The sequence below is a fragment of the Loxodonta africana genome, chromosome 5 (assembly GCF_030014295.1).
Source record: "Loxodonta africana isolate mLoxAfr1 chromosome 5, mLoxAfr1.hap2, whole genome shotgun sequence".
NCBI lineage: Eukaryota > Metazoa > Chordata > Mammalia > Proboscidea > Elephantidae > Loxodonta > Loxodonta africana.
In genome coordinates, this window is record NC_087346.1 from 22,050,765 (window position 1) to 22,075,493 (window position 24,729).

The 24,729-nt window shown below is 36.6% G+C and overlaps 1 protein-coding gene across 11 annotated transcripts in view; it reads right to left on the bottom strand.

Moving 5' to 3' along the window:
• Nucleotides 1–24,729, bottom strand: part of AFG2A (AFG2 AAA ATPase homolog A) — a 352,856-nt gene that overhangs the window by 275,215 nt on the left and 52,912 nt on the right. For 10 of the 11 annotated variants that reach the window (XR_010322021.1, XM_064285361.1, XM_064285362.1 and 7 more), the window contains exon 11: nucleotides 2,462–2,671. The exons of the other annotated variant lie outside the window; for it this stretch is intronic. Coding sequence is in view for 9 of the 10 variants with exons in the window: in XM_064285361.1 (XP_064141431.1) it covers nucleotides 2,462–2,671 (210 nt within the window). In the remaining variant the exon portion in view is untranslated. The remainder of the gene's footprint in view (nucleotides 1–2,461; nucleotides 2,672–24,729) is intronic. 11 annotated transcript variants of the gene reach the window in all.

Sequence of the window (24,729 nt, forward strand, 5' to 3'; positions counted from 1 at the left end):
TTTGCAGTTTTCCATGCATTATCTGCAGTACGGGCACTCTATTATTTACAGAATAAACTACATAAATTAAAAACCGTGGATAAAAATGAACTTGGAATTTACCAAGTTCAGATTATCTTGTACCTTTGATACCAGAATAGGGGGTGGTTTAGTTAAATGGAGAATAGTAATTACTTTGAAATGTGCACTGCTTTGAAGAAACAATAGGTTTTTTTGAAAACAGAATCCATTTTGTACAATTAGTCTCTACGACAAGTATAAGAAGAAAATTTCCCAATAAACCAAGGATATACTAGGCTCATTACCATTCCTATACTCACTGATATAGCTAATAAAGGACTTGCTGAAAATCCCTGTCAGAAGACTAACTATCCTTCTTCTAGAATCGGTGACAATTCTTCATAAAGTAAAACAGCCTAGCTATCCAAGGGCAATTAATCTACTGTAGTACTTCAGCCAAAAGCAAGAAAGAAGCAGAGAGGAAATTTCAACTGGAAAATATTTTGACGTAATTGACCCAGATGACAAGCTAAACTTAAGCATATGTCAAGTGCTGCAATCTGCACAAACGCACATACATATGCCAAAGGATATTAGGAGCCCACACAAACCAAGCTGAAGTCTCAATTGCTCAGAAAAGATGCACTGGGGAAGTTAAAGGGCTCTTTTATAAACTCAGAGAAAAAAATGTTTAAAGTCTTCTATCAAAATTCTTTATCTTGGGGACTAAGGATAATTACTGTTTTAAAAAGTTTTAGGGAGTTTTTCCTTTCAATATGTCTAAAATACTTGTGTTTCCCAACTGGCCAGAAAATTCCAGTATATACCTACTTTTTCCTAACCACTTCCAAAATGTGCAAGACTTGTTATTTCGAAAAGCTCAAATTTAATTATAACACTTAAATCCCATGGGAAACAAAAATGTATGCTGGAACCAAAAGGTCTAACATTTTTCTTAATAAAAAGTTAAAACTGGAAAGAACAGAGTTTTACAGTCAACTTCTTTGGCTTTACTTCTTCAAACTCTCCTCATTCAGCATAAATTAAATTAAAAAGACCAGCGAAAATGCTGGAGAAAAACAAATTATGTTTTTATCTTCCTAACTTTTTTATTTTGAATAATTTTAAATATATACACAAGTTAAAAGAATAGTAAAATGAACACTCATTGCTCATTAGATATATCCTCCACCCTGATTCAAATACTGAATAATATCGTCAAACTACATAGATTCTACATTGAATACAAATCCACTACATAAAAATCAGTGACTAGGATATGTAATAATCTATAAAAAAGTTATGAATGCAATTTCTTAAGATAATTTCTTAGAATCACTTATCTTTTCTATGTGTGCTAAAAGAAAAACTTAATAAAAAAGCTCAAATTCCTAGTCACATAACAAGTAATTTTACATGAGTAGTGTGCAAGATAAAACTTTCAAGAGCCTTTACCATTTTCTCACAGTGAAAAAAAACTAAAAGTGAAATGTCTAAAGCTCTGAAAGGCTTTAAATTCAAAAAAGATAATAAACATATTTCCAAGTTATCCCAGGACAGGCCTGAAAGCAGTCCTGGTAGCATCTGGAACTGTTGGCTTCAACAACAAAAGAATGAGATACTAGTTTGTAAGATAACAGAAGTTTTCTTCTTTGAGATTCAAGTCTAAATAACTGCAAACTAGGTCCTCATCAAGTATGTCTTAGATTTCTAGCAGACAAGAAAAATTCAAATACATGAACACACAATTGTGGAATACATAATACAGGAATAAAATACTGGAGATGGCAATACAAAGAGTCAGAAATGTCATGCCCATTACCCAGAGAAAAGAGAACAGGGATGAAAAAAATCAAGACCATGTCTCTGAAAATTTTAAAATCACTCATTACCCCAACCTTTAAAACTGCAAAAAAGACACTAAAGAACTCTGCTGTAGTGAATACCTTCCCAAAGAAAAGATAACAAAAAATACGCAAATGCTAATGACTGTGTTGAAGAAACTAATTCTTAAAGGGCAAACAAACTTCAGACACATACGTGCTCTGACTAGAAAAGCGTTTCTAAAAAATGGTAAGAGTTTTACAAAGTCTAATTTATTGGAAAATTCTAAGCATGAGAATAGTGAATTTACATTCATCTTTATAACTAGGTCTTGATTAAGCAAAAGTCACTGGTACAATTAAAAAATGTAGAAACTAAAGATCAGTTTCTGTAATACATAAGGAATAGTGAGACTCAAGAAGCTAAATACTCTTCTCATTGTCTATAATGGTTACTGACTAACCCAGTGAAAAAACTGACTACATGCACTAATATCTTCTTTCTCATGTCTCTATATGTATTGCCATCAAGCTCAAATAAAAAGCTACTGCTCTTTAAGATGCCTTTACATTTTCTTCTGAGGGTAGAGGGATGTGGCAGGGAAAAGAGTAGCCATTAAAAAAATTTAACACCTCACCTTTATAGCTAGGAAATTAAGTCCACTCTCATTGGCCAAAGCCTTTGCTATCATTGTTTTAGAGCATCCAGGTGGCCCATACAGCAGAACTCCTTTAGGTGGCTGTATACCCATTCGGATGAAAGATTCTGGATGTTTCAAGGGCCACTCCACTGCCTGTTTCAATTTCAGTTTGATATTTTCCAGTCCTCCTATATCTGACCAGGATACCTGCAAAACAGAACGATTTCTAAACGTAAGTTTTGCCAGGACAAATAGAGGGCTTAAAAAAAAGAAGGAAAGAAAGAAAAAGAACGTAACACTAACAAAAGAAGTATAAGAGGGCATGGTACCATTTAAGAATCAAGGAGATCGTAAAAAAAACTCCAATAATATCATGAAGTAAATTAGGTATACATAAAATGTAAGCGGCACATTGTGAAATACCAAAGAAAAACTTAATTCTTCTTCTTAGGCCCGTTGCCATCAAGTCGACTCAAACTCATAGCCACCCTATAGGACAGAGCAGAACTGCCCCACAGGGTAGTGGATTCGAACTGCCGACCTACAGGTCTTGTGTATATAACTGTTTAAATGACTGAAGATACTGTTAAGTCTGTTGTCTATTCTGTTGTTGTTGTTGCTGTTATTGGCTGCCACGGAGTCGACCCATGGCTTCTGGCAACCCCATGCACGATGGAACGAAATGTTGCCCGGTCCTTAGCCAGACCCGTGACTGGTTGCAGATCAGATCTTTGTGATTCAGAGGGTTTTCACCGGCTGATTTTCCGAAGTAAGTAGTCAGGTCTTTCTTCCTAGCCTGTCAGTCTGGAAGCACTGCTGAAACCTATTCTGCATAACAACAATATGCAAGCTTCCACTGACAGTTGGTGGCACCAGCCAGGAATCAGATCCAGGTCTCCTGTATGGAAGGTGAGCATTCTAACACTGAACCATCAATGCCTCATCTAGATGGCTTAAAAAATTAGGTTTTATCTGTCTGCAAATGGTTTGAGTCAGTGATCCAAGGTCTCATCTATTATTGTTTGCTGGGTTCAAGTCGGTCCCTAACTCATGGCTGCCCCATGCACAACAGAAAAAAACACTGCAAAGTCTTGTACCATCCTCATGATCAGTTGTGTAGTGGTCTGCTGTAATCCATACAGTTTCCACTGGCTGATTTTCAGAAGTAAATCTCCAGGCCTTTCTCCCTAGTCAATCTTAGTCTGGAAGCTCCACTGAAACCCGTTAGCATCAGAGTAACATGCCAAGCCTCCACAGACAGATGGGTGGTGGTTGTGCATGAGGTGCACTGGCAGGGAATCAAACTTGGGTCTCCCACATGAAAGGCATGAATTTTACCACTGAACCACTAATGCCCTCAAGGTTCCACCTACATATCTATCTTATTATATTTCTTTTTTAGCAAAATTACTCACAAGTATGTTTTTATAGGTCATTGAGGAACATATAAGGAGTCCTGGTGGTACAGTGGCTAAGCCCTCCACTAACTGAAACATGGGAGGTTCAAACCCACTAGCCATTCTGTGAAGAAAAAGCCTGACGACCTGCTCCGGTAAAGATTTCAACCTAGGAAACCCTATGGGGCAGTTCTGCTCTGTCCTCCAGGGTTGCTATGAGTCAGAATCAACAGCACACAACATCAACAACATGGATATATAATCTTTTCTGTCTTTGGTATAATAATAAAGCATACTCAAAATTTTGTTACTTTTTCTCAACTAGGAAATATCTCCAAAATAAGATAGCTCTTCATATATTCATTTACTTAACAAATATGGAAAGACTGCTTCCATTTGGAAGGCAAATTACAAAGACAACTCTTAAAGGATAGATGAGATTTAGAAATACAAAAACAAGGAAATGGTCAGGCAGAGGTCAAAAAATGAAGAAAGGCGCAGAAGCCAGGAAGTATGAAGAGGATGAGAGGAAAAGATTTGAGGCGGGGAAATAAAAAAAGCAAAGTTGAAGCCAGATAGCAGAGAGGCCTGAAAACTATATTAGGGAGTTCAAGATCATCTTTGTGCATAGTAAGCCTTTGAAGGTTTTTAATCTAGAAAGTGATAAGGTCTGATCTGTGCTTCAGGAAGAATTCTGACAAGATTTATTAGAGAGGGGAGAAAGTGCAGGGAAACCAACTGAAGACCTTTTACAAACATCCTTTAAAAACTAACAAAAAACAATGGGCTTGAACTAGGGTAATTAACCACATGCAGATGATGAAGACACACTGGAAAGATATTGCAGAGCTACAGTTGAGAGTTCTGAGGGTACCAAAACTCTTTTGAGGGTAAGAAACAGAAAAAGCCTTTGGGAGTTCCCAGGAAGGAAAGATTGCTTCCATCTGCAGGGCAAATCTGAAAGCCAGCTCTTAACAAAAAAATTAAAAAACTTTTGTGATAGATGAAATCTGGAAATGTGAAAACAAGGAAATGGTTAGGTAGAGGTCAAAAAATGAAGAAAGGCTCAGAAGCAAGGAATTATGAAGAGGATGAGAGGAAAAAGATTTGAGGTATGGAAATAAAAACAGCAAAGTTTAAAATCTTAAGTAAAAAAGAGGGAGATCTCAAAACTGACAAAAAGATTTTAAGATGGATTAACAGAGAAAATACTGACAAAAGGAGAAAAAATGATCAATAGGAAGGAAAATAAATAAGATAGATATTTTCTGGAAATACAGAGCTGGACCTTGGGCCAGGATATTCAAAAGATAAAAAGTGAGCAGTTAGAAATGTGGATATTACAAATGGAGCTACAGAAGAGGACAGGACTAGAATTTTAGATTTCAGAGATCCCGTATGGAAACAACAGTAGAAACCATGAGATCAGTTAAAATTACCAATCAAGAGAAGAAATATGAGGGTCAATATCAGATCTTTGGGCATCACCTACATTTAAGAGGCAGAAGGAAAAGAAGAGGAAGAAAAGTCAGAAACAATCCAAAAATCCAAAGAAAAAATGAAGGCATTTTATCTATATTTTGTTTTGTTTTGTTAATGCCAGGAAAAGATTACTTTTTCCAAATGAACTTGTATGTTTTGTGGGTTTTTTTCTTAATTATTGTTGTTTTTGCTTTCAAGCCTAGGAGACTGTTATATTAACAAACATAATCCTGAGATCAGTCTTAGCTTTTTTTTCTAAGTTGCTTTCTTGAGGTTTATTTTGAGAAGCAAGGTCATTAGATTAAAAGGCATGCGCATCTTTAGGTCTCTTGACGCACGGTGCCCATCTGCCATCCCAGCGATTTCATCTGTCACCGTGACGACGGCAGCGATGAATCTGTCAGTCCCCCACAGCACCAGCGGCTCTGGGTTCTGCCTTTGCGTGTGTCTCAGTTTTCCTTTTCTTTCTTCCTAACTGATTTCTGATTTCACCCATTAGCACAATTAAAATAAACTTGAGACTGGTACACATGAGCTTAAGGCCCTAAAAAGACCCAATTATCATTGGCAGGAGCAAAGTTACTCTTTAACACGTATGGTGACTATTGTTGGGACAACTTGGCCTGCTGCGGATAGAAGTGCAGCAGTCTTCACACCCTGACAGGTAATTCCTGCTTGTACCCTCTGGTGTTTTTGGTCGTTTTTTATTTTTATTTTGCAAAATTTTCAAACATATACGAAAAAACAAAACCATTGCCATCCAATTCATAGCGACCCTGCAAGACAAAGCAGAACTGCCCCATGGGGTTTCCAAGCCTGTGATCTTCACAGAGGCTGCCTGCCACGTCTTCCTCCCTCAGAGCAGCTGGTGGGTTCGCATCACGAACCTTTCAGTTAGCTGCCAAGTGCTTAACCACCGCGCTACCAGGGCTCCTTAAACATATACAAAAGTTGAAAAATCAGTCCAATAAGTGTCTATATATCATCTACCAAAATTCACCAATTTTTAATATTTGCTACATTTGCTTTAGTGCATGCCCTCACTTTATAGATATACATATACATATACACACACACAAATACTACACACACAACCATACTTATCAACTTTTTAACTTTCTGTTGAACCTTTATCAAGCAAGCTATAGCTATCATGACACTGGTCCTAAATTCTTCAGCATAATTCTCATAAGAATAAACATTCTAGAGAGTTTTAAGGTGGGTGATCAACAACTGTCAAAAACGGAGTAATGCTGCAATGAACACCAATTTACAAGTCTGTTTGAATTTCTGCTTTCAAGTCTTTTGGGTATATACCTACGGGTGGAACTGCTAGATCATATGGTAGTTCTGTTTTTAGTTTTTGGAGGAAGTGCTGGACTGTTTTCCACATTCTCACCAGCTAGAACTATTTAATTAGGGAAATGGCATGATCAGATTTGCACTTCTGGAAGATCATTCTGGTTACCATGTAGAATGCGGACTGGATTGGGGTAGTGGGCAAGAATAGACATAGGAAGATTAGTTACAATGCTTTTACAGAACTTCAGATAAGAGATGGTGGTAGTCTGCACTAACACAGTACCAACTGAGGCTACCGAAGAAACAAAATCACAGATATTAAGTAAGTCGAATCAATGAGTCTAGATAATTAATTCAATTTGGGAAGCTGCTGGTGAAAAAGAAAACGAAATCAAGGATAACAGCCAGGATTCAGACTGCAGCAACTGGGTAACTGAAAGTTATATTAAAAGACAAAAAGGAACCAGTTTGGAAAACAAGGAATAAAAAACATAAGGTGGTACTTTGAACCTGAGTCAAGTAGAAAAGTTTTGGAATATGTGATAAGGATTCAAACAAAAATTACGGAAAAGATTGTCTGGGGCCCAGGTGATACATTCTCTATTACTAACTTCTTTTCAACTCCATGTTACCCCAGGATGTTACCAACACTCTACCATAAATACAACCCCTTTTTTATTAAGTACATTATTTCTTAAAGCACTTAATGTTGCACACATGAACTATATAATTTATACAACTTTTATAACATAAGCTCAGTACACAGTCAAAGAAAAATTTGCTCTTCAAACTATGGTAGAAATGAGCTCAATGCCAGTGTATAAGCAATCAATAGTTACATAGGCTCACTGCAGAATCTTCATGAATGTCAAGTTCTATTTTAATGACCAGGCACTTTAATGTAACACTTGAGCTATGGCATAGTATATCAAAACTCAAACTACATCACAAGATTCAGAGCTTGGTCTATAAGTTAAACAGTTACGCGTGAAGCAATTTCACTATCTTGTCCAATGCGTCTGTCTAGTCTAATACGGGAGTGTAAGAATTACCTGTATCTCTAACACCTAAAAGTAACCATTATTAATATTTTGGTGCAGTACTTCTAATCTTTCAAAAAGGCATATGTGTATGTCTGTGTTTGTGTTTTTTAATTGAGATCATAATGTATTTATAGTTTTATATTGTTTTTTTTAATCTTTATACTTTTTTCTGGATATACTAAATATCTTCTAAACTTTTGAACTTGGGGAAAAATGGTCTTGAGTTCAAATACCAGATCTACTATTTACTAACTGTACGACTTTGGGTAATTCAATTCATCTCTCTAAGCTTCTTCTTCATCTGCAGTATGGGTGTTATGGATGGAATTTTTGTCCCCCTAAAATGTGTGTCAACTTGACTGGGCCATGATTCCCAGCATTATGTGACTGTCTATCATTTTGTCATCTGATGTGATTTTCCTATGTGTTGTAAATCCTACCTCTATGACACTAATGAGGCAGGATTAGAGGCAGTTATGTTAATGAGGCTACAAGATTAGGTTGTATCTTGAGTCAATCTCTTTGGAGATATAAAAGACAGAAGCAAGCAGAGACAGGAGGACTTCATACCACCAAGAAAGTAGTGCCAGGAGCAGAGTGTGTCCTTTGGACCTGGGGTCCCTGAGCTGAGAAGCTCCTAAACCAGAGGAAAATTGATGACAAGAACCTCCCAACAGAGCCGACAGACACAGAAAGTCTTCCCCTGGAGCTGGTGCCCTGAATTCGGACTTCTAACCTGCTAGATTGTGAGAGAATAAACTTCTGTTTGTTAAAGCCATCCACTTATGGTATTTCTGTTATAGCAGCAATAGATAAGTAAGGCAATGGGCAAAATAAAACTTAAGCTTTCAATACTATTATGAGAACTAAATAGGATAATATCAAACTAATTATACCTTGCCTGCCACACAGTAAATATTTAATAAACACTATAATTTTTATTTTATCTAAATGTCTAGGTGTTTAAAATGAGTATTAGTTATATCTTGAAGGACTACTGACAAAAGATAATAAAATCATTACATGTGTAGCTTCATGAACAATATTTAATTTCCACTGCTTTTCTACTCTTTTTCTTTTGTCTGATAACTACATTTCTTAAACTAAACGCAATCAAATTTTTCACAAGCATTTTGATTTTGCACCTGAATACCAAATAAATGAAGAGTCTCTCTACGGTTAAGGTATTTATTCAAAAATGAATACAAATCAGCTTGAAGAGCTTACTATTACACACAAGAGTCCTAACGCACAGTAAGTCATGGGAAAAGTTAGCCTGTAAAAGAAAGATAAACACCAGCATGAAATCATAAAACCCTAGGACTAAAACAGGAATTCAAAAACTAGCTGGTTCACTACTCTATCTTCAGAGAGTATTTCATCTTTCAACACCTCTCATCTTTCAACAAATACTATTTTCTGTCTTTTTTAAAAAATAAAAAATTTCATTAGTCTCCTTTTAATAAGTTAAAATACATCATAACTGCCAGAAAATTATTCCTACAATCTAACCTAAATCATTCCTGATAGTAGTAGGGTTCTTTCGTCCTTATCTTACTCTAATGAAACCAGTGAACAGCTGCTCACATATGGCTTTATAACTTTTTGAATTAATAACAAAGTTAGAAGTAAAGGAACAGTTGTCAAACAAGCACAGACAGAGCAGTGAGACAGATTCCCAAGGGAAGTGCCCCCACAGACATCTCACAGTACTTTCTGGACAAGCATCTAGCAACATACAAACAAACAAGCAAAAAAGCTCAACTTTAACACTACAGCCATAGAAGCCAAACAACCTGATGATCAGCTAAAAAAAAACTTTTATGGACAAGTTCCAAGGGGTGGGAAATAAAAATTAATAAACTGGGCTGCAGACACCAGGAGAATTACCGTAAGAGAGGAATTTAGTAGTTCCAGAGAGACTGACAGTGTTTTTTACACATCTGCAAGTCAAAAATCCTCCTGTTTGTTAGGTGCCAAATTTTACACTGCCTGAGACAAAAATTCTTTTGAAAGCATTTTCCAGAAAAGACTGTGAAAGAGAACTTTCTGTTTTGTTCTTTCATGCTAACAAGCTTCAGCATAGGGACAATAAGCCAGGCAGTAGTGAGTAGGCTGGCACCTGTTCCAAATTCTCCATTGGGCCATACACTAACTTTTCAGCTATTTAAACGTTTAATAAACGTTTAATAAACATATATTTTGTTTAGAAATCATAACAAAGTATTGAGGATCCTACACAACGCAGAAAGAAATGTTGAGAAAACCCAACATCCAAGGTCCAAAAGAAAAACACATTTCTAGATGCTACTATAATGAGATAAAGCAAGATTAAGATGGAGTAAGTGTTCAAAATGTATTCTTAGATCTAAGTGAAAATAAATAAATAAGTGCCATTAGCTTTATACAGTCAAAAGACAAAAAAAAAAAAAATTTCCCACTTGTTTGAACACACATTCTAAGGAGATTTAAAAGCCATGTTGAAGTTCTAGTTCTACTATGGTGTCATGAGCCATCAACAGCCTCTCTCTCCCACTGATTAAAAATAAAAAATTTAGACAAAACACAAAAACTATCTGAGGACTCTGAACAGTAAAGAAAAGCAGGTACACTGTGGAGGGAAGTAAAATTGTGGAGAGGTAACACACACAGGGTTGGGAGGAGGGCCTGGGTATCTCGCGGTCTCTCGACTCAGCATCAAGGGTACACCCCAATTGCAAAAAAGAATGATAGAGCAGAGGAGCAGGTAACTACAACTCTGACAGAAATTTTGCCTTTCTGGCCAGAAGAACTGAGGAAAAAAGAACTCCAGTGGCCCAGAAACCATGGAGGAATCCCAGAGAAGAACTGATGAAGGGGATTCCCTAATTCTGCATGTGAACCTGCACACGTCTGAAGCTCACCCTGAGCTGTGGATGAATGGGCAGACCAAACCAGCAGGGCAAAGGCTTTGAGCACGTAACTGATATTTAAGCCATGGCCCAAGTCTGAGACAAACCCTGAATGGTGCATACCACTCAAACATGAGACTCAAACAAGCACTGCAAAGGATTCCAAAATTGAATTGAGTTTGGAACCATGACCCATTGAAGCTGAGACAGAACTTATGGTCCGAACCCAACTAGATAGGGTGCCTGTTAAAAGAAGGAAAAAAAAAAATCAGTAATCCCCAAAGAATTATAACATGACCAAGAGTCTATACAACGTAACAGTCGCGATCTCCAAGGTATAACCAAAAATCACTTGATATGCAAAGAACATGTGACCACTTCTCAAAAGAAAAGACAATCAACAGATGCCAACACCAAGGTAACTAAAATGTTGGAATTATCAAACAAGTATTTTAAAGCAACTACTGCAAATTGATTATATGAGGTAAGGATAAACGTTACTTTTACTATGAGGCACAAATAAACACAGTTGAAATGAACAGAGAAGTTCTTAGCAGAGAACTTGAAACTACAAAGAACCAAATGGGAACAATAGAACTGAAACAATATGTGAAAATAAAAACTCATTGGACAAGCTCATAGGCAAAATGGAGATGATGGGGAAAAGATCGGTAAACCCGATGATTAATCAATAATTATTCAACCTAGAGAGAAAAAAGAATTGAAAAAAAATTGAACAAAGCCTCTATACAGGGACCTGTGGGACAATATCAAAATATCTAACATACGTGTCATTACAGTCTCAGAATTAGAGAAGAGATTGAGATAGGAAATTTATTTGAAAAAATAAAAGCCAAAACTGTCTCAAATTTGGTAAAAGACAAGCGAAAACAACAAACCAAACACACGACACACTTAAAATTTAGGTAACTGTTTAACATTTATCTTACATGAACTTTGCTTTCATTTATTTTTAGAAAAAATGCCAACATGATAATTTTCCCTCCAAATTATTTTCCTTCTTTGTGTTTTATTCCCATATTGCATAAGCAATCTTAGGTTGAAAGCATCACTCAATTTTACAGGGAAGGAAAAAAGTAGATGAGAAAGAATGTAGGAAACTGTACACCAAACTTTGTCACCAATTGCACACAACTGGGGGACTTGTTGTTCTTTAGTAAATGGCAGCAAGAACCTCACTGAAACATATAAAAAGGCTATGGAAGCAAGATAATCCCATAACTCATAATTAATAAATGCAACATTAAGATAAAAAGGAGTTATTAAGGTTAATATATTAAAAAATATACATACACATACATATATCTGACAAAGCCTTGAAAATATGATCAACTTTAAAGGTAAACATTATAAACAAATTTCAAATTTTACAGATTTCAGAATCAGTTTAATAGTATATTAAAATCTGAGTTCAATTTCTAAAGTTTTATTATACTACAATTATCCTTTATCATAATTTAGTAAATTTACTATGAGCTGTCCACAGAGAGCTGGCTATGCATGAAATTAAACCTTGTAAATAAAATAATAAATTATTATCTAAATAAGCCCCCTTAGAACACAAAGTTTTATGCTTTAATTTAACCTAAAAATGGTTAGCCATTTCCAAAATGAGCTTTTAAAAAAGCTACCTACTTTTGCCAGATTAACAAGTCTAGGAAAAATCCCATAAAAAAATGGGAACATTAAACTAAAAAAAACAATGAAAATAATAAAAAAAAACATATAGTCAAAATGTGAAAATGCTTTAAAACTTCACCTAGAGAATTCTACTATTTCATTAAAATAATTTATTATACTTTTTCAAATTTACCAAATTTCTTGAATAATTTCACTGTCATCAACAGAAAACACTTTGAATTTTGAAGGATACTGCTTAGAGATTCCTACAATTTTTACTACGGAATAGCAGAACTGGGAAAAGTTAAAGGAACACGAATAAAGGAAATGAGTAACACAAGGACTTTTACTGATATGGCCCCCAAGCCCAGGTGCTAAACATATGTTCACAAGTTTCCCAAGTGAATTTTAAATCAATCATACTGACTAGTACATGATCAAATAACCCAAAACTAAAAGAAATCATATGACAGATCCAGAAAATTTTAAGTAATAAAAATTTTAAAATGAGTTTTACCACTTCTGATTATTAAATTTTTCTTTGGGAATTTTTGATATGAGTGAATAATAATCAAATGTCCTCAGATGGAAAGGCTCTTTAGTTACGTATCATGTGTCACCAGGGCTTTCCAGTTTGATAAATAAATTAATGGGTAGATGCATATTTCTCTTGCATTATCTTAGAGCTAAAGCGGCTGGAAGCAGAAGTGACAGGGAGACAGGTTGGAAGGAGGTAATACAGAAAAACCAGGAAACAGTTTAAGAGTTAGGAATCAATCGGCATGTGTGGTCAGAAGTAGTGAAAAATGTTGTCATGTTAAAGTATGCAAGAGCTATACATGTGCCTTGTATTACATTTTCTAGCTCAGATCTATCTAAATAGTTGGGTCATAAATTCAAACAAATTCCTCTGATCTCCTTTGATGGTTCATTGATAATAAAAATTTTTGCATAAATGAAATGAAAAACCCTCCACTGGCAAGACTGGATAAAGGAACACTCCAAATTTTTGTTAAATAGAAGGCAAAGAGAGAAGGCCCCTTTCTGTCATAAAGCCGAGAAAACTCATGCAAGCAAACTTCACGAGCAGCTCAAGATGCTGTGTCCTGAGATACAGACCAGAAAGGATGCTCCCATATGGGGAAGAGTAACCAACATTGGCCAAGCAGTCAAGATGTTGGGGGAAAGAGGACTGCTACTGATGCATGAGGAGAAAACCCTGATAAATGCATGAAGAGAAAGCCCTGAAAAAGAGTAAAGGGGATATTAGAAATAGTCCTTACAACACTGTATTAATGAGCAATATTTAGACAAAGAGCAAAATGTTCTACCTTACAATCAAAGCTTGTCCCTGGCTGTAGACTGTGCTGCATGCAATAGCTGGAGGTACAAGTATGAGTGAAACGGGACTAACTTAGGAGCCTGGGCCTCAAATATGCCCCAAGAAAATCCTTAAAGAAATTAGATATATATTTTAGGTTAGGCATAGACTGAATTCAGTGAGATAAGATAAGCAAGTTTCTGGGAACTGAAGAAACCTATGTGATTACATCAGTGAGCAAAAGCTAACCGTCCTAGGGTAGAAGATGTCTAACTGTGCCATCTTTTATTTTCTCAAGATATGAGGGCCCATGCATTACAGATGCATATTTATTGTCCTTAAGAGAGCCAGAGTCCTCTAGGCATAGTTAGTAGAGGTTTTAATATCTAACACCCATTTATTTACTTACTCACTTATGCATACACTCATTCATTGAGATATTCATTTTATTGCATGCTTATTATGCATGACCTTGCCAGGCTCTAGGAACACAACAATGAACAAAATTGACATGATCTCTGCAACCTGGACCTTATAGTCTGGGAGGGGACGCACGAATTAATTTAGGCACTAAAAAATTGTACACAATGTTAAATAAATAAATAATAGTTTTTTGGGTATGTCTGAGGCCTTCGGCCAGGCTGTACTTACATTGAATGCTTGTTTTTGTACACTTGAGGCCTTGGACCATGCTGTACCCATCTGACTAGATAAGTTCATCCTGGCAATGTGATTTATGGTGAACACCTGTTCTTACTGTGGGGTGGGGAGCCAGAGTCTGAGCAGATGAAGTCAGTCGTGTGGGTGCTACATACCCACGTGACTGACTCCCAATAAAAACTCTGGATTCCAAGGGAGGGCATGTCCAGCAGCTTATGCCTGGTTTCTCCTGGACTTTGTTCCCTGTCCCTTTTCCCTTTGCTGATTTTGATGTGAATCCTTTGGCTGCAGTAAACTATAACCATGAATGTAACAGCTTCTGAGTTCTGTGAGTCCTAGAAAATCATGAAGCCTGAGGGTGGTCTTGGGGATGGCCAACAAAGACAGATAATAGACAGACAGCCAGACAGATGATAAAATTACATATAACTTAGAGGTCTCCAGAACCTGTAACTTCACACACTCCTATACTTCCTGACTATACTCACCCCTGGTAGGTAGCCTTAATAGTTATCTCAGGCCTATGAGGAGTTCTCAAACATCTGTTAATTTTCATAATGAGTTTAAACAATCTTCCCCACTTTAGCATCACATCCCATTCCAGCTTAGAGCATTCATCCTTCTCTTGGGTAAAAACAGGAAGAGAGTTAACTCTCAATATGATTTTTAAAAACCTATATTAAAAAACTGCAAAGAATTTCTCTGAAGAGCACATGAAATCCTGATGTAGCAATTTTAACACGAGACATTCTGATACGTCCCACCCACACTGTGGCTTGGATATAAATCATTAAACTGGGACATTTAAAAATTGTAAAATACAGACCTTTGTTTCTGGCCAAGGAATAAAAGATCTAAGATTTATACTTTTATCTGAAAAAATATTTTTAAAAAGCTCAACAAAATATATGAAGTATCAACTCTCAGCAGACTGAACATCAGGCAATGAAGGACAATAATCCTTGAGAGAAGGGAAACGAACTAAGTGGGTCCCATGATTGCACTCGACTTACTGCCTGAATAAAGTTTACAGGTTGCAGCAGTGGTGAGGAACTTAGGCAACCCACAGTCTCCCTGAGTTGAGCCAATGTTAAGCCGGGAGTACGAGGAAGAAAGAGAAACTGAAGTTCACAAAGTAGAGTACTGGAGAAGACAAAGATACATAAGGAGAGAATTCATGAAATCTGAAGCAGGTTCACATCAAGTATTGTTACCAGCAAATTACGTAAGAAAAACCACACACGGCCAGAGAGAGACAATTAAAAAGGATAGAAGGAATAAAGCTCAAAGCTCAGAAAGATTTGAGAACAGTGCTTGCTCCCAATAGCCAGAGTGGAATGTCGTAATTCGTAGGGCATCAGGTAGAGTACAAAGAAGGGTCAGTAGTCGAAAAAAATTAACCTTAGACAAAACACTGTCCTGTTTCCATCCAACAAAACTTTAAAGGATGAATTGTTTTCGAGTTACTTAACTAAATTCCAGGACAAAGCTCAAAAGTATTTTTATGCTAACAAAAATATCCAGCTCCAAACAGTGTAAAATTCACAATTTCTGGCACCTAATCAAAAATTATCAGACACACAAAGAAGCAGGTAAACATAATCCATTGTTGATGTTGTTGATGACAGTTGACATAAAGTCAATTCTAAGGCAACTCCATAAAATGAATGAATTGAAGCTGATTCAGAAATTACATAGATGATAGAATTAGTACACAAGGACATTAAAGCAGTTATTATAAATATATTCCAGGTTTTCAAATAAAGAAAATACTAAAAACATTCAGTAGAGAGGAAGATATACTAAAAAAAAATCAAACTTCTAGAAATAAAAACTACAATGTCTAAAATAAAAAGCACACTGGATAGGATTAATGACAGATTAGATATTGCAGGAGAAAACAAAGGTTAGCGAACTGGTAGGCAAAGCAACAGAAATTACCCAACACCAAACAATGGGAGAAAGAAAATAGATGAAGGGAAGAAATGAAGAAGGCATTGCTAAGCTTTGGATAACTTTAAGTGGACAAATGTACATGAGTATTTGGAGTCCCTGGTGGCACAAACCCAGCCGCTCCACAGGAGAAAAACCTGGTGATCTGCTTCCAGAAAGATTACCGTTAAGAAAACCCTAAGGGGCAGGTCTATCTGTCATACAGGGTCGCTACGAGTCAAAAATGACTCAACAGCACCTAACAATAAGCAGAAGAGACAAGTGGGGAAGACAGACTAAATACTTAAAGAAATAACAGATGAAAGCTTTTCAAATTTGATTAAAACTATAAACCCACAGAAAAAAAGAACAATGAATCTAAAGCACAAAAGAAAAAAAAGAAATAAGAACACATAAAAAATCAAATTGCTTAAAATCAGTGATAAAGAGAAAACCTTAAAATCAACCAGAGGAAAAAAGATACATTTTATATGAAAAACAAAGCAAACGATGACAGAAAAATCATTAAAGTATTGGGGGGGGAGTTGTTAACCTAGAATTCTTTACCTAGTAAAAATATCTTTCTAAAGCAAAAATGAATTAAAGACTTTTTCAGACATACAAAAACGGAAAGAATTGATGATCAGCACACCTGCAATACAGGAAATGTTAAAGTAAATCTCTTACGAAGAAGGAAAATGATACCAGATGGAAACCTGAATCTATACAAAAGACTAACCAAACCAAAACCCGCTGCCACCGAGTCAATTCCAGCTCATCGCAACCCTACAGGACAGAGCAGAACTACCCTGTAGGGTTTCCAAGGAGCAGCTGATGGATTCCAACTGCTGACCTTTTGGTTACCAGCCATAGCTCTTAACCACTGCACCACCAGGGCTCCACACAGAAGACTAAAGAACACTAGAAATAATAACTACATTGAGTAAAGACAAAGATCCTTTCTTATTACTGAAATGTCTTCAAAAGGATATAGATTGTTTAAACCAAAAAGAATGACAATGTACTGTGGGGTTTACAACACATGTACAAGTAAAATGTATAAAATAACACAAAGGCTAGAAGGGGAACAATGGAAGTTGCTGTTGTAAGGCTCTTCCATTATACATGTGTTACAATATCACATGAAGGTAGACTGTGATAAGTTAAAGATGTCTTAAGGGAAACTTAAAAACATTTTTAACTAAATGAAAAGGATATAAAACAACAAATACAGGGGATGCATCTAAGCAGTGCTCAACGGGCATTTATAATACCGAATGTTTATATTAGAAAACAAAAAAGAAGTAAAATCAGTAACCTCAGCTCCCACCTTAAAAAAATTAGAGGAAGAAGAACAAATTAAGCCCAGAGCAAGCAGATGAAAGGAAACAATAAAGTGAGGAGCAGAAAGCAATAAAATTGAAATAAAAAACAATGAAACTTAATGTCAATAAAATTGATAAACCTCCATTCAGGCTGACCGAGAAAAGATACAAACTACCAATATCAGGAAGGAAAGAGGAGACATCACTATTCATCCTGCAGACATTAAAAAGAAAATAAGAGAATATTACAAACAATTCTATGTCCATAAATTTGACAGCTTAGGTGAAGTGGGCCAATTCTTTAAGAGACTGTTGTTGCCGTTGTTGTTAGGTGCCATCAAGTCACCTCATAGCAACCTTATGCAAATTCAAGTTGAAATTGAAGAAAATAAAAGCAAGTCCAAGAGAGCCAAAGTATGAACCCAAATACAACACACCTGAATTTAGAGATTATCTCAAGAATACTTTTGATGCACTAAAAACAAAAGTAAAGGTCATTAAAAAGACAGACAAGAAAGAAAAAAACAAAACTGATATCACAAGAGACTCTTTGCTATTGAGCACGGAGCAGCTAAAGCAAACAAAAGAAATAATGAGCTAAAAAGAAGATTTCAAAAGGAGGCTCAAGAAGGCAAGGTAAAGTATTATAATGAAATGTACAAAAATCTGAAGTTAGAAAACCAAAAGGGGAGAACAGGCTCGACATTTCTCAAACTGAACTGAACTGAAGAGAAAATTGAAGGCTCAAGTTGTAATACTGAAGGATTCTGTGAGAAAAATACTGAATTACAGAGAAATTATCAAAAGATGATGGAAGGAATACAAAGAACCACTGTACCATAAAGAAGTGGTCAACATCCAACTATTACAGTAGGTAGCATATGATCAAGAACCACTGGTAACGAAGGAGTACAGGCTACACTGAAGGCATTGACAAAAAACAAGGCTCCAGCAATTGATGGAATACCAACTGTGATACTTTAAGAGATAAAAACTATCAAAACTCAAGAAAAAACAGATAACCTGAGTAGTCCTATACCTATTAAAGAAATTAAATTTGTACTTAAAAATTCCAAATAAGAAAATCCAGGTCCAGATAGTTTCAGGCAAGAACATTTAATGGAGAAATAGTACTAATGCTACACAATTTCTTCCAGCAAACAGAAGAAGAAAGGATACTTCCTAACTTATTTTATCAGGCCAGCACTAACTTAATACCGAGTCAGACAAAAACATTACAGGAAAATTACAGACTGCTATCCTTTGTGAACATAGATGCCAAAATCCTCAACAAAATATTAGCAAATACAATCCAGCAATTTACAAAGAGGATACTAGATCATGACCAAGTGAAATTCATTCCAGGAATTCAGACTGAATCAACTTTTGAAAATCAGTGTAATTCACCATATTGACAGACCGTATGATCATCTCAGTGGATACAGGAAAGTATTCAACACAATTTAGTATCCATTCATGATAAAAACTCTCAACAAATTAGGAATATAAAGGAACTTTCTAAACTTAATAAAGAACATACACAAAAAAGAGTAAAGCTGAGGCGGAGCCAAGATGGCAGAATAGACAGACGCTTCCGGTGTGCCCTCTTTACAGCAAAGACCCGAAAAAACAAGTGAAACGAGTATATTTGCAACAAGCTGGGAGCTCTGAGCTTCAAAGGCAAGCTTAGACAATGAGCTGAGGGGCAGGGGGAAGAAGAGACCGTTCAGAAGTGGAGAGGAGTTACCGGACCTGAAACGCGGGGAGCCCTCAGGCACCATTCCCAGAGCGACGGCGGCAGGATGGTACTAGCATTTGGCTGCAGTTTCCTCAGGGAGAAGCAGCCAGCCACACAGCCTACTCACACCTCTCTGGAACCTGAGGAGAACAGCGTTCTCAGCAAAACCTAAGTACTTGTGTAAATTTTACCGCACCCCACCCCCCACCAAGCCAGCTTCAGCGGCTGACAACCTGGGCCTGAGAAAGACCGTGGTGAGCACCTAGAGCCATCCTCTTGGCCTTGGGGAAGGAAAAAATTTGCAACTGGGGGGAAAAGATAATTTGCTAGCTCCATCAACTGGGGGAGCTCAGGACAGAAGCGTCTCCTGACCAGGCATAAAACTTCCGTGGCCCTTCAGCACCATTCCCTTCTGCATGGACCTGTGTGGGACTATTTTGGGAGAATAGGCCCTTCTTGGCAAACTCCAACCATTTCAGCTGTGCGGTGGAGAGGTGGCTGTTTGACGTTTGACATTGCTTTGCCTATTAAACAAGGTCGTCACCTACCCACATAGGGGACCTAGGGACTTGTAGCTCCACTCAACTCACCCAGCCACCCACGACAGGGGTCCAAAGATAACTGGTACCTCCCAGTCCTCACAACCAAAAACTTTGAGTGCCCATCATCCCTCTGCAGAACCCACTCACCAGCATGCTCTAGGGAACAGAGATGCATTTTCCTCAGAGACACTTGAGGGTCAGTTCTCAGCCCTCTGCCTTGTTCAGAGCGTGACCCCCTGCTGCAATCAGATACCGGTATATACGCCAATCACCCCTGCCCCTCTGAGACTGTAGAACAGGGTCTGTACCACACACTTGACGATCAGCTACCTGGAAACCTGAGCTGAATTCATACAAGAAAACTGAATGGACTCCTAGACTGATATACCTGGTAACAGCTCTAGCCAGCTGGGGACAGGACACCAGAGCTCCAAAGGCGAAAATAATAAAGCTAGCTCACTCAAGCAACCCATAGGGGTATGCCAAAACAAAACAAAGCAAGCAGCTACAACACGGTAAGCAAGCATAAACTAACACAATAACTTAGAGATGGCTCGGAGACAACAGTCAATATCAAGTCACATAAAGAAACAGACCATGATCACCTCAACAGGCTCTCAAAACAAAGAATCCAGGGATCTTCTAGATGAAAGGGCATTACTGGAATTACCGGATGCAGAATATAAAAGTTTAATATACAGAACCCTTCAAGACACCAGGAAGGAAATGAGGCAATACGCAGAATGAGCCAAAGAACACACAGATAAAGCAACTGAAGAAATTAGAAAGGTTATTCAGGAACATAATGAAAAGTTTAATAAGCTGGAAAAATCCATAGACAGACCACAATCAGAAATTCACAGGATTAACAATAAAATTACAGAATTAGACAACTCAACAGAAAGTCAGAGGAGCAGAATTGAGCAAGTACAAGCTAGAATTTCTGAACTCGAAGGTAATTCACTTGGCACTAATATATCTGAAGAAAAATCAGATGAAAAGAATTAAAAAAAATGAAGAAATCTTAACATTCAGGTGGGACTCTATCAAGAGAAATAGCCTATGAATAATTGGAGTACCAGAACAGGGAGGGATAACAGAAAACACAGAGAAAACCGTTGAAGATTTGTTGGCAGAAAACTTCCCTGATACTGTGAAAGATGTGAAGATATCTATCCAAGGTGCTCATCGAATTCCACATAAGGTACATCTTAAAAGAAAGTCACCAAGACACATTATAATCAAACTTGTCAAAACCAAAGAAAAAGAATTATAAGAGCAGCAAGGGATAAATGAAAAGTCACCTACAAAGGAGAGCCAATAAGAATAAGATCGGACTACTCGGCAGAAACCACGCAGACAAGAAGGCAATGGGATGACATATTTTAAAAAACTGAAGGAAAAAAAATTGCCTGCCAAGAATCATATATCCATCAAAACTGTCTCTTAAATATGAAGGTGAAATTAAGACATTTCCAGATAAAAACAAGTTTAGGGAATTCGTAAAAACCAAACCAAAACTATAAGAAATACTAAAGGCATTTCTTTGGTTAGAAAATCCATAATATCAGGTATCAACCCAAGACTAGAACACTGGGCAGAGCAACCAGAAGTCAACCCAGAAAGGGAAATCCAAAAAAAAAAGCAAGATTAAAAAAAGACCAAAACAGGGTAACGGTGATATTATATAAAGATGACAACATTAAAATAATAAAGACGGACTAAGAAATGTAATTGTACACCTTCCATATGGAGAGGAAGATACGGTGACATAAAGAAATAAAAGTTAATTTTAAATTTAGAAAAATAGGGGTAAATAATAAGAGAACCACAAAGCAGACAAACTATCCTACTCATCAAAATAAAATGAAAGGGAAAAATACAGACTCAGCAGAAACAAAATCAACAACAACAAATATGAGGAAAGGACAATATATAAAGAAACTCTACTCAGCACATAAAATCAAGTGGGAAAAAGAAACTGTCAAGAACACATATAAAAAAAAAATCAAAATGATAGCACCAAATTCATACCTATCCATAATTACCCTGAATGTCAATGGACTAAATGCACCAATAAAGAGACAGAGAGTGGCAGAATGGATTAAAAAACAAGATCCGTCTATATGCTGCCTACGAGAGACACACGTTAGACTCAGAGACACAAACAAACTAAAACTCAGAGGATGGAAAAAAATATACCAAGAAAACAACAATCAAAAAAGAGCAGAAGTGGTGATACTAATTTCTGACAAAATAGACTTTAAAGTTAAATCCATCAGAAAGGACATGGAAGGACACTATATAATGATTAAAGGGACAATACACCAAGAAGATATAAACATATTAAATATTTATGCACCCAATGACAGGGCTGCAAGATACATAAAACAAACTCTGTCGACATTGAAAAGTGAGACAGACAGCTCCATAATAATAGTAGGAGACTTCAACACACAACTTTCGGTGAAGGACAAGGCATCCAGAAAGAAGCTCAATAAAGACACGGAAGATCTAAATGACACAATCAGCCAACCTGACCTCCTAGACATATACAGAACACTCCACCCAACAGCAATCAAGTATACTTTCTTTTCTAGGGCACATGGAACATTCTCTAGAATAGACCATATATTAGGTCATAAAGCAAGCCTTAGCAGAATCTAAAACACTGAAATATTACAAAGCATCTTCTCTGACCATAAGGCCATCAAAGTGCAAATCAATAGCGGGAAAAGAAACCAAACACTTGGAAACTGAACACTACCCTGCTCAAAAAACACTGGATTAGAGAAGACATTAAGGATGGAATAAAGAAATTCAGATAATCCAATGAGAATGAAAACACTTCCTATCAGAACCTTTGGGACACAGCAAAAGTGGTCCACAGATGCCAATTTTTATCAATAAAAGCACACATTCAAAAAGAAGAAAGGGCCAAAATCAAAGAATTATCCCTACAACTTGAACAAATAGAAAGAAAGCAACAAAAGAAACCCTCAGGCACCAGAAGAAAACAAATCATAAAAATTAGAGCTGAACTAAAAGAAACAGAAAATAGAAAAACAACTGAAAGAATTAAGAACACCACAAAAGCTGTTTTTTTTAAAAAAAAAATCAAAAAAATTGATAAACCACTGGCCAAACTGACAAAAGAAAAACAGGAGAGGAAGCAAATAACCCGAATAAGAAATAAGACTGATGATATTACAACAGACCCAACTGAAATTAAAAGAATAATATCAGATTACTATGAAAAACTATACTCAAACAAATTTGAAAACCTAGAAGAAATGGGTGAATTCCTAGAAACACACTACCTACCTAAACTAACACAAACAGAGGTAGAACAACTAAATAGACCCATAACAAAAGAAGAGATTGAAAAGGTAATCAAAAAACTCCCCCCCCCCCAAAAAAAAGCCCTGGTCCAGATGGCTTCACTGCAGAGTTCTACCAAACTTTCAGAGAAGAGTTAACACCACTACTACTAAAGGTATTTCAGAGCATAGAAAAGGACAGAATACTACCAAACCCATTCTATGAAGCCACCATATCCCTGATACCAAAACCAGGTAAAGAGACCACAAAGAAAGAAAATTATAGACCTATATCCCTCAAGAATGTAGATGCAAAAATCCTCAATAAAATTCTAGCCAATAGAATAAACAAAATATCAAAAAAAAAAATTCACCATGGCCAAGTGGGATTCATACCAGGTATGCAGGGATGGTTCAACGTTACAAAAACAATTAATGTAATCTATTTTTTTTACCACATAAATAAAACAAAAGACAAGAATCACATAATTTTATCAATTGATGCAGAAAAGGCGTTTGACAAAGTTCAACACCCATTCATGATAAAAACTCTCTGCAAAATAGGAACAGAAGGAAAATTCCTCAACATGATAAAGGGCATTTATACAAAGCCAACAGCCAATATCACCCTAAATGGAGAGAGCCTGAAAACATTCCCACTGAGATTGGGAACCAGACAAGGATGTCCTTTATCACCACTCTTATTCAACATTGTGCTGAAGTCCTAGCCAGAGCAATTAGGCTGGATGAAGAAATAAAGGGCATCCAGATTGGCAGGGAAGAAGTAAAAGTATTTCTATTTGCAGATGACATGATCTTATACACAGAAAACCCTAAGGAATCCTCCAGAAAACTACTGAAACTAATAGAAGAGTTCAGCAGAGTACCGAGATACAAGATAAACATACAAAAATCAGTTGGATTCCTCTACACCAACAAAAAGAACATCAAAGAGGAAATCACCAAATCAATGCCATTTACAGTAGCTCCCAAGAAGATAAAATACTTAGGAATAACTCTTACCAGAGATGTAAAAGACTTATACAAAGAAAACTACAGCACAGTTCTACAAGAAACCAAAAGAGACTTACATAAGTGGAAGAACATACCTTGCTCGTGGATAGGAAGACTTAACATTATAAAAATATCTATTCTACCAAAAGCGATCTATACATTTAATGCAATTCCAATCCAAATCCCAAAGACGTTCTTTATTGAGATGGAGAAACAAATCACCAACTTCATATGGAAGGGAAAGAGGCCTCGGATAAATAAGGCATTACTGAAAAAGAAGAGCAAAGTGGGAGACCTTACTTTACCTGATTTTAGAAACTATTATGCTGTAACAGTAGTCAAAACAGCCTGGTACTGGTACAACAACAGATACATGGAACAGTGGAACAGAATTGAGAATCCAGACATAAATCCATCCACATATGAGCAGTTGGTATTTGACAAAGGCCCCAAAACAATTAAATGGGGAAAAGACAGTCTTTTTAATACATGGTGCTGGCATAACTGGATATCCATCTGCAAAAAACTGAAACAAGACCCATACCTCACTCCATGCACTAAAACGAGCTCAAAATGGATCAAAGACCTAAATAGAAAATCTAAGACGATAAAGATCATGGAAGAAAAAATAGGGACAATGCCAGGAGTCCTAACACA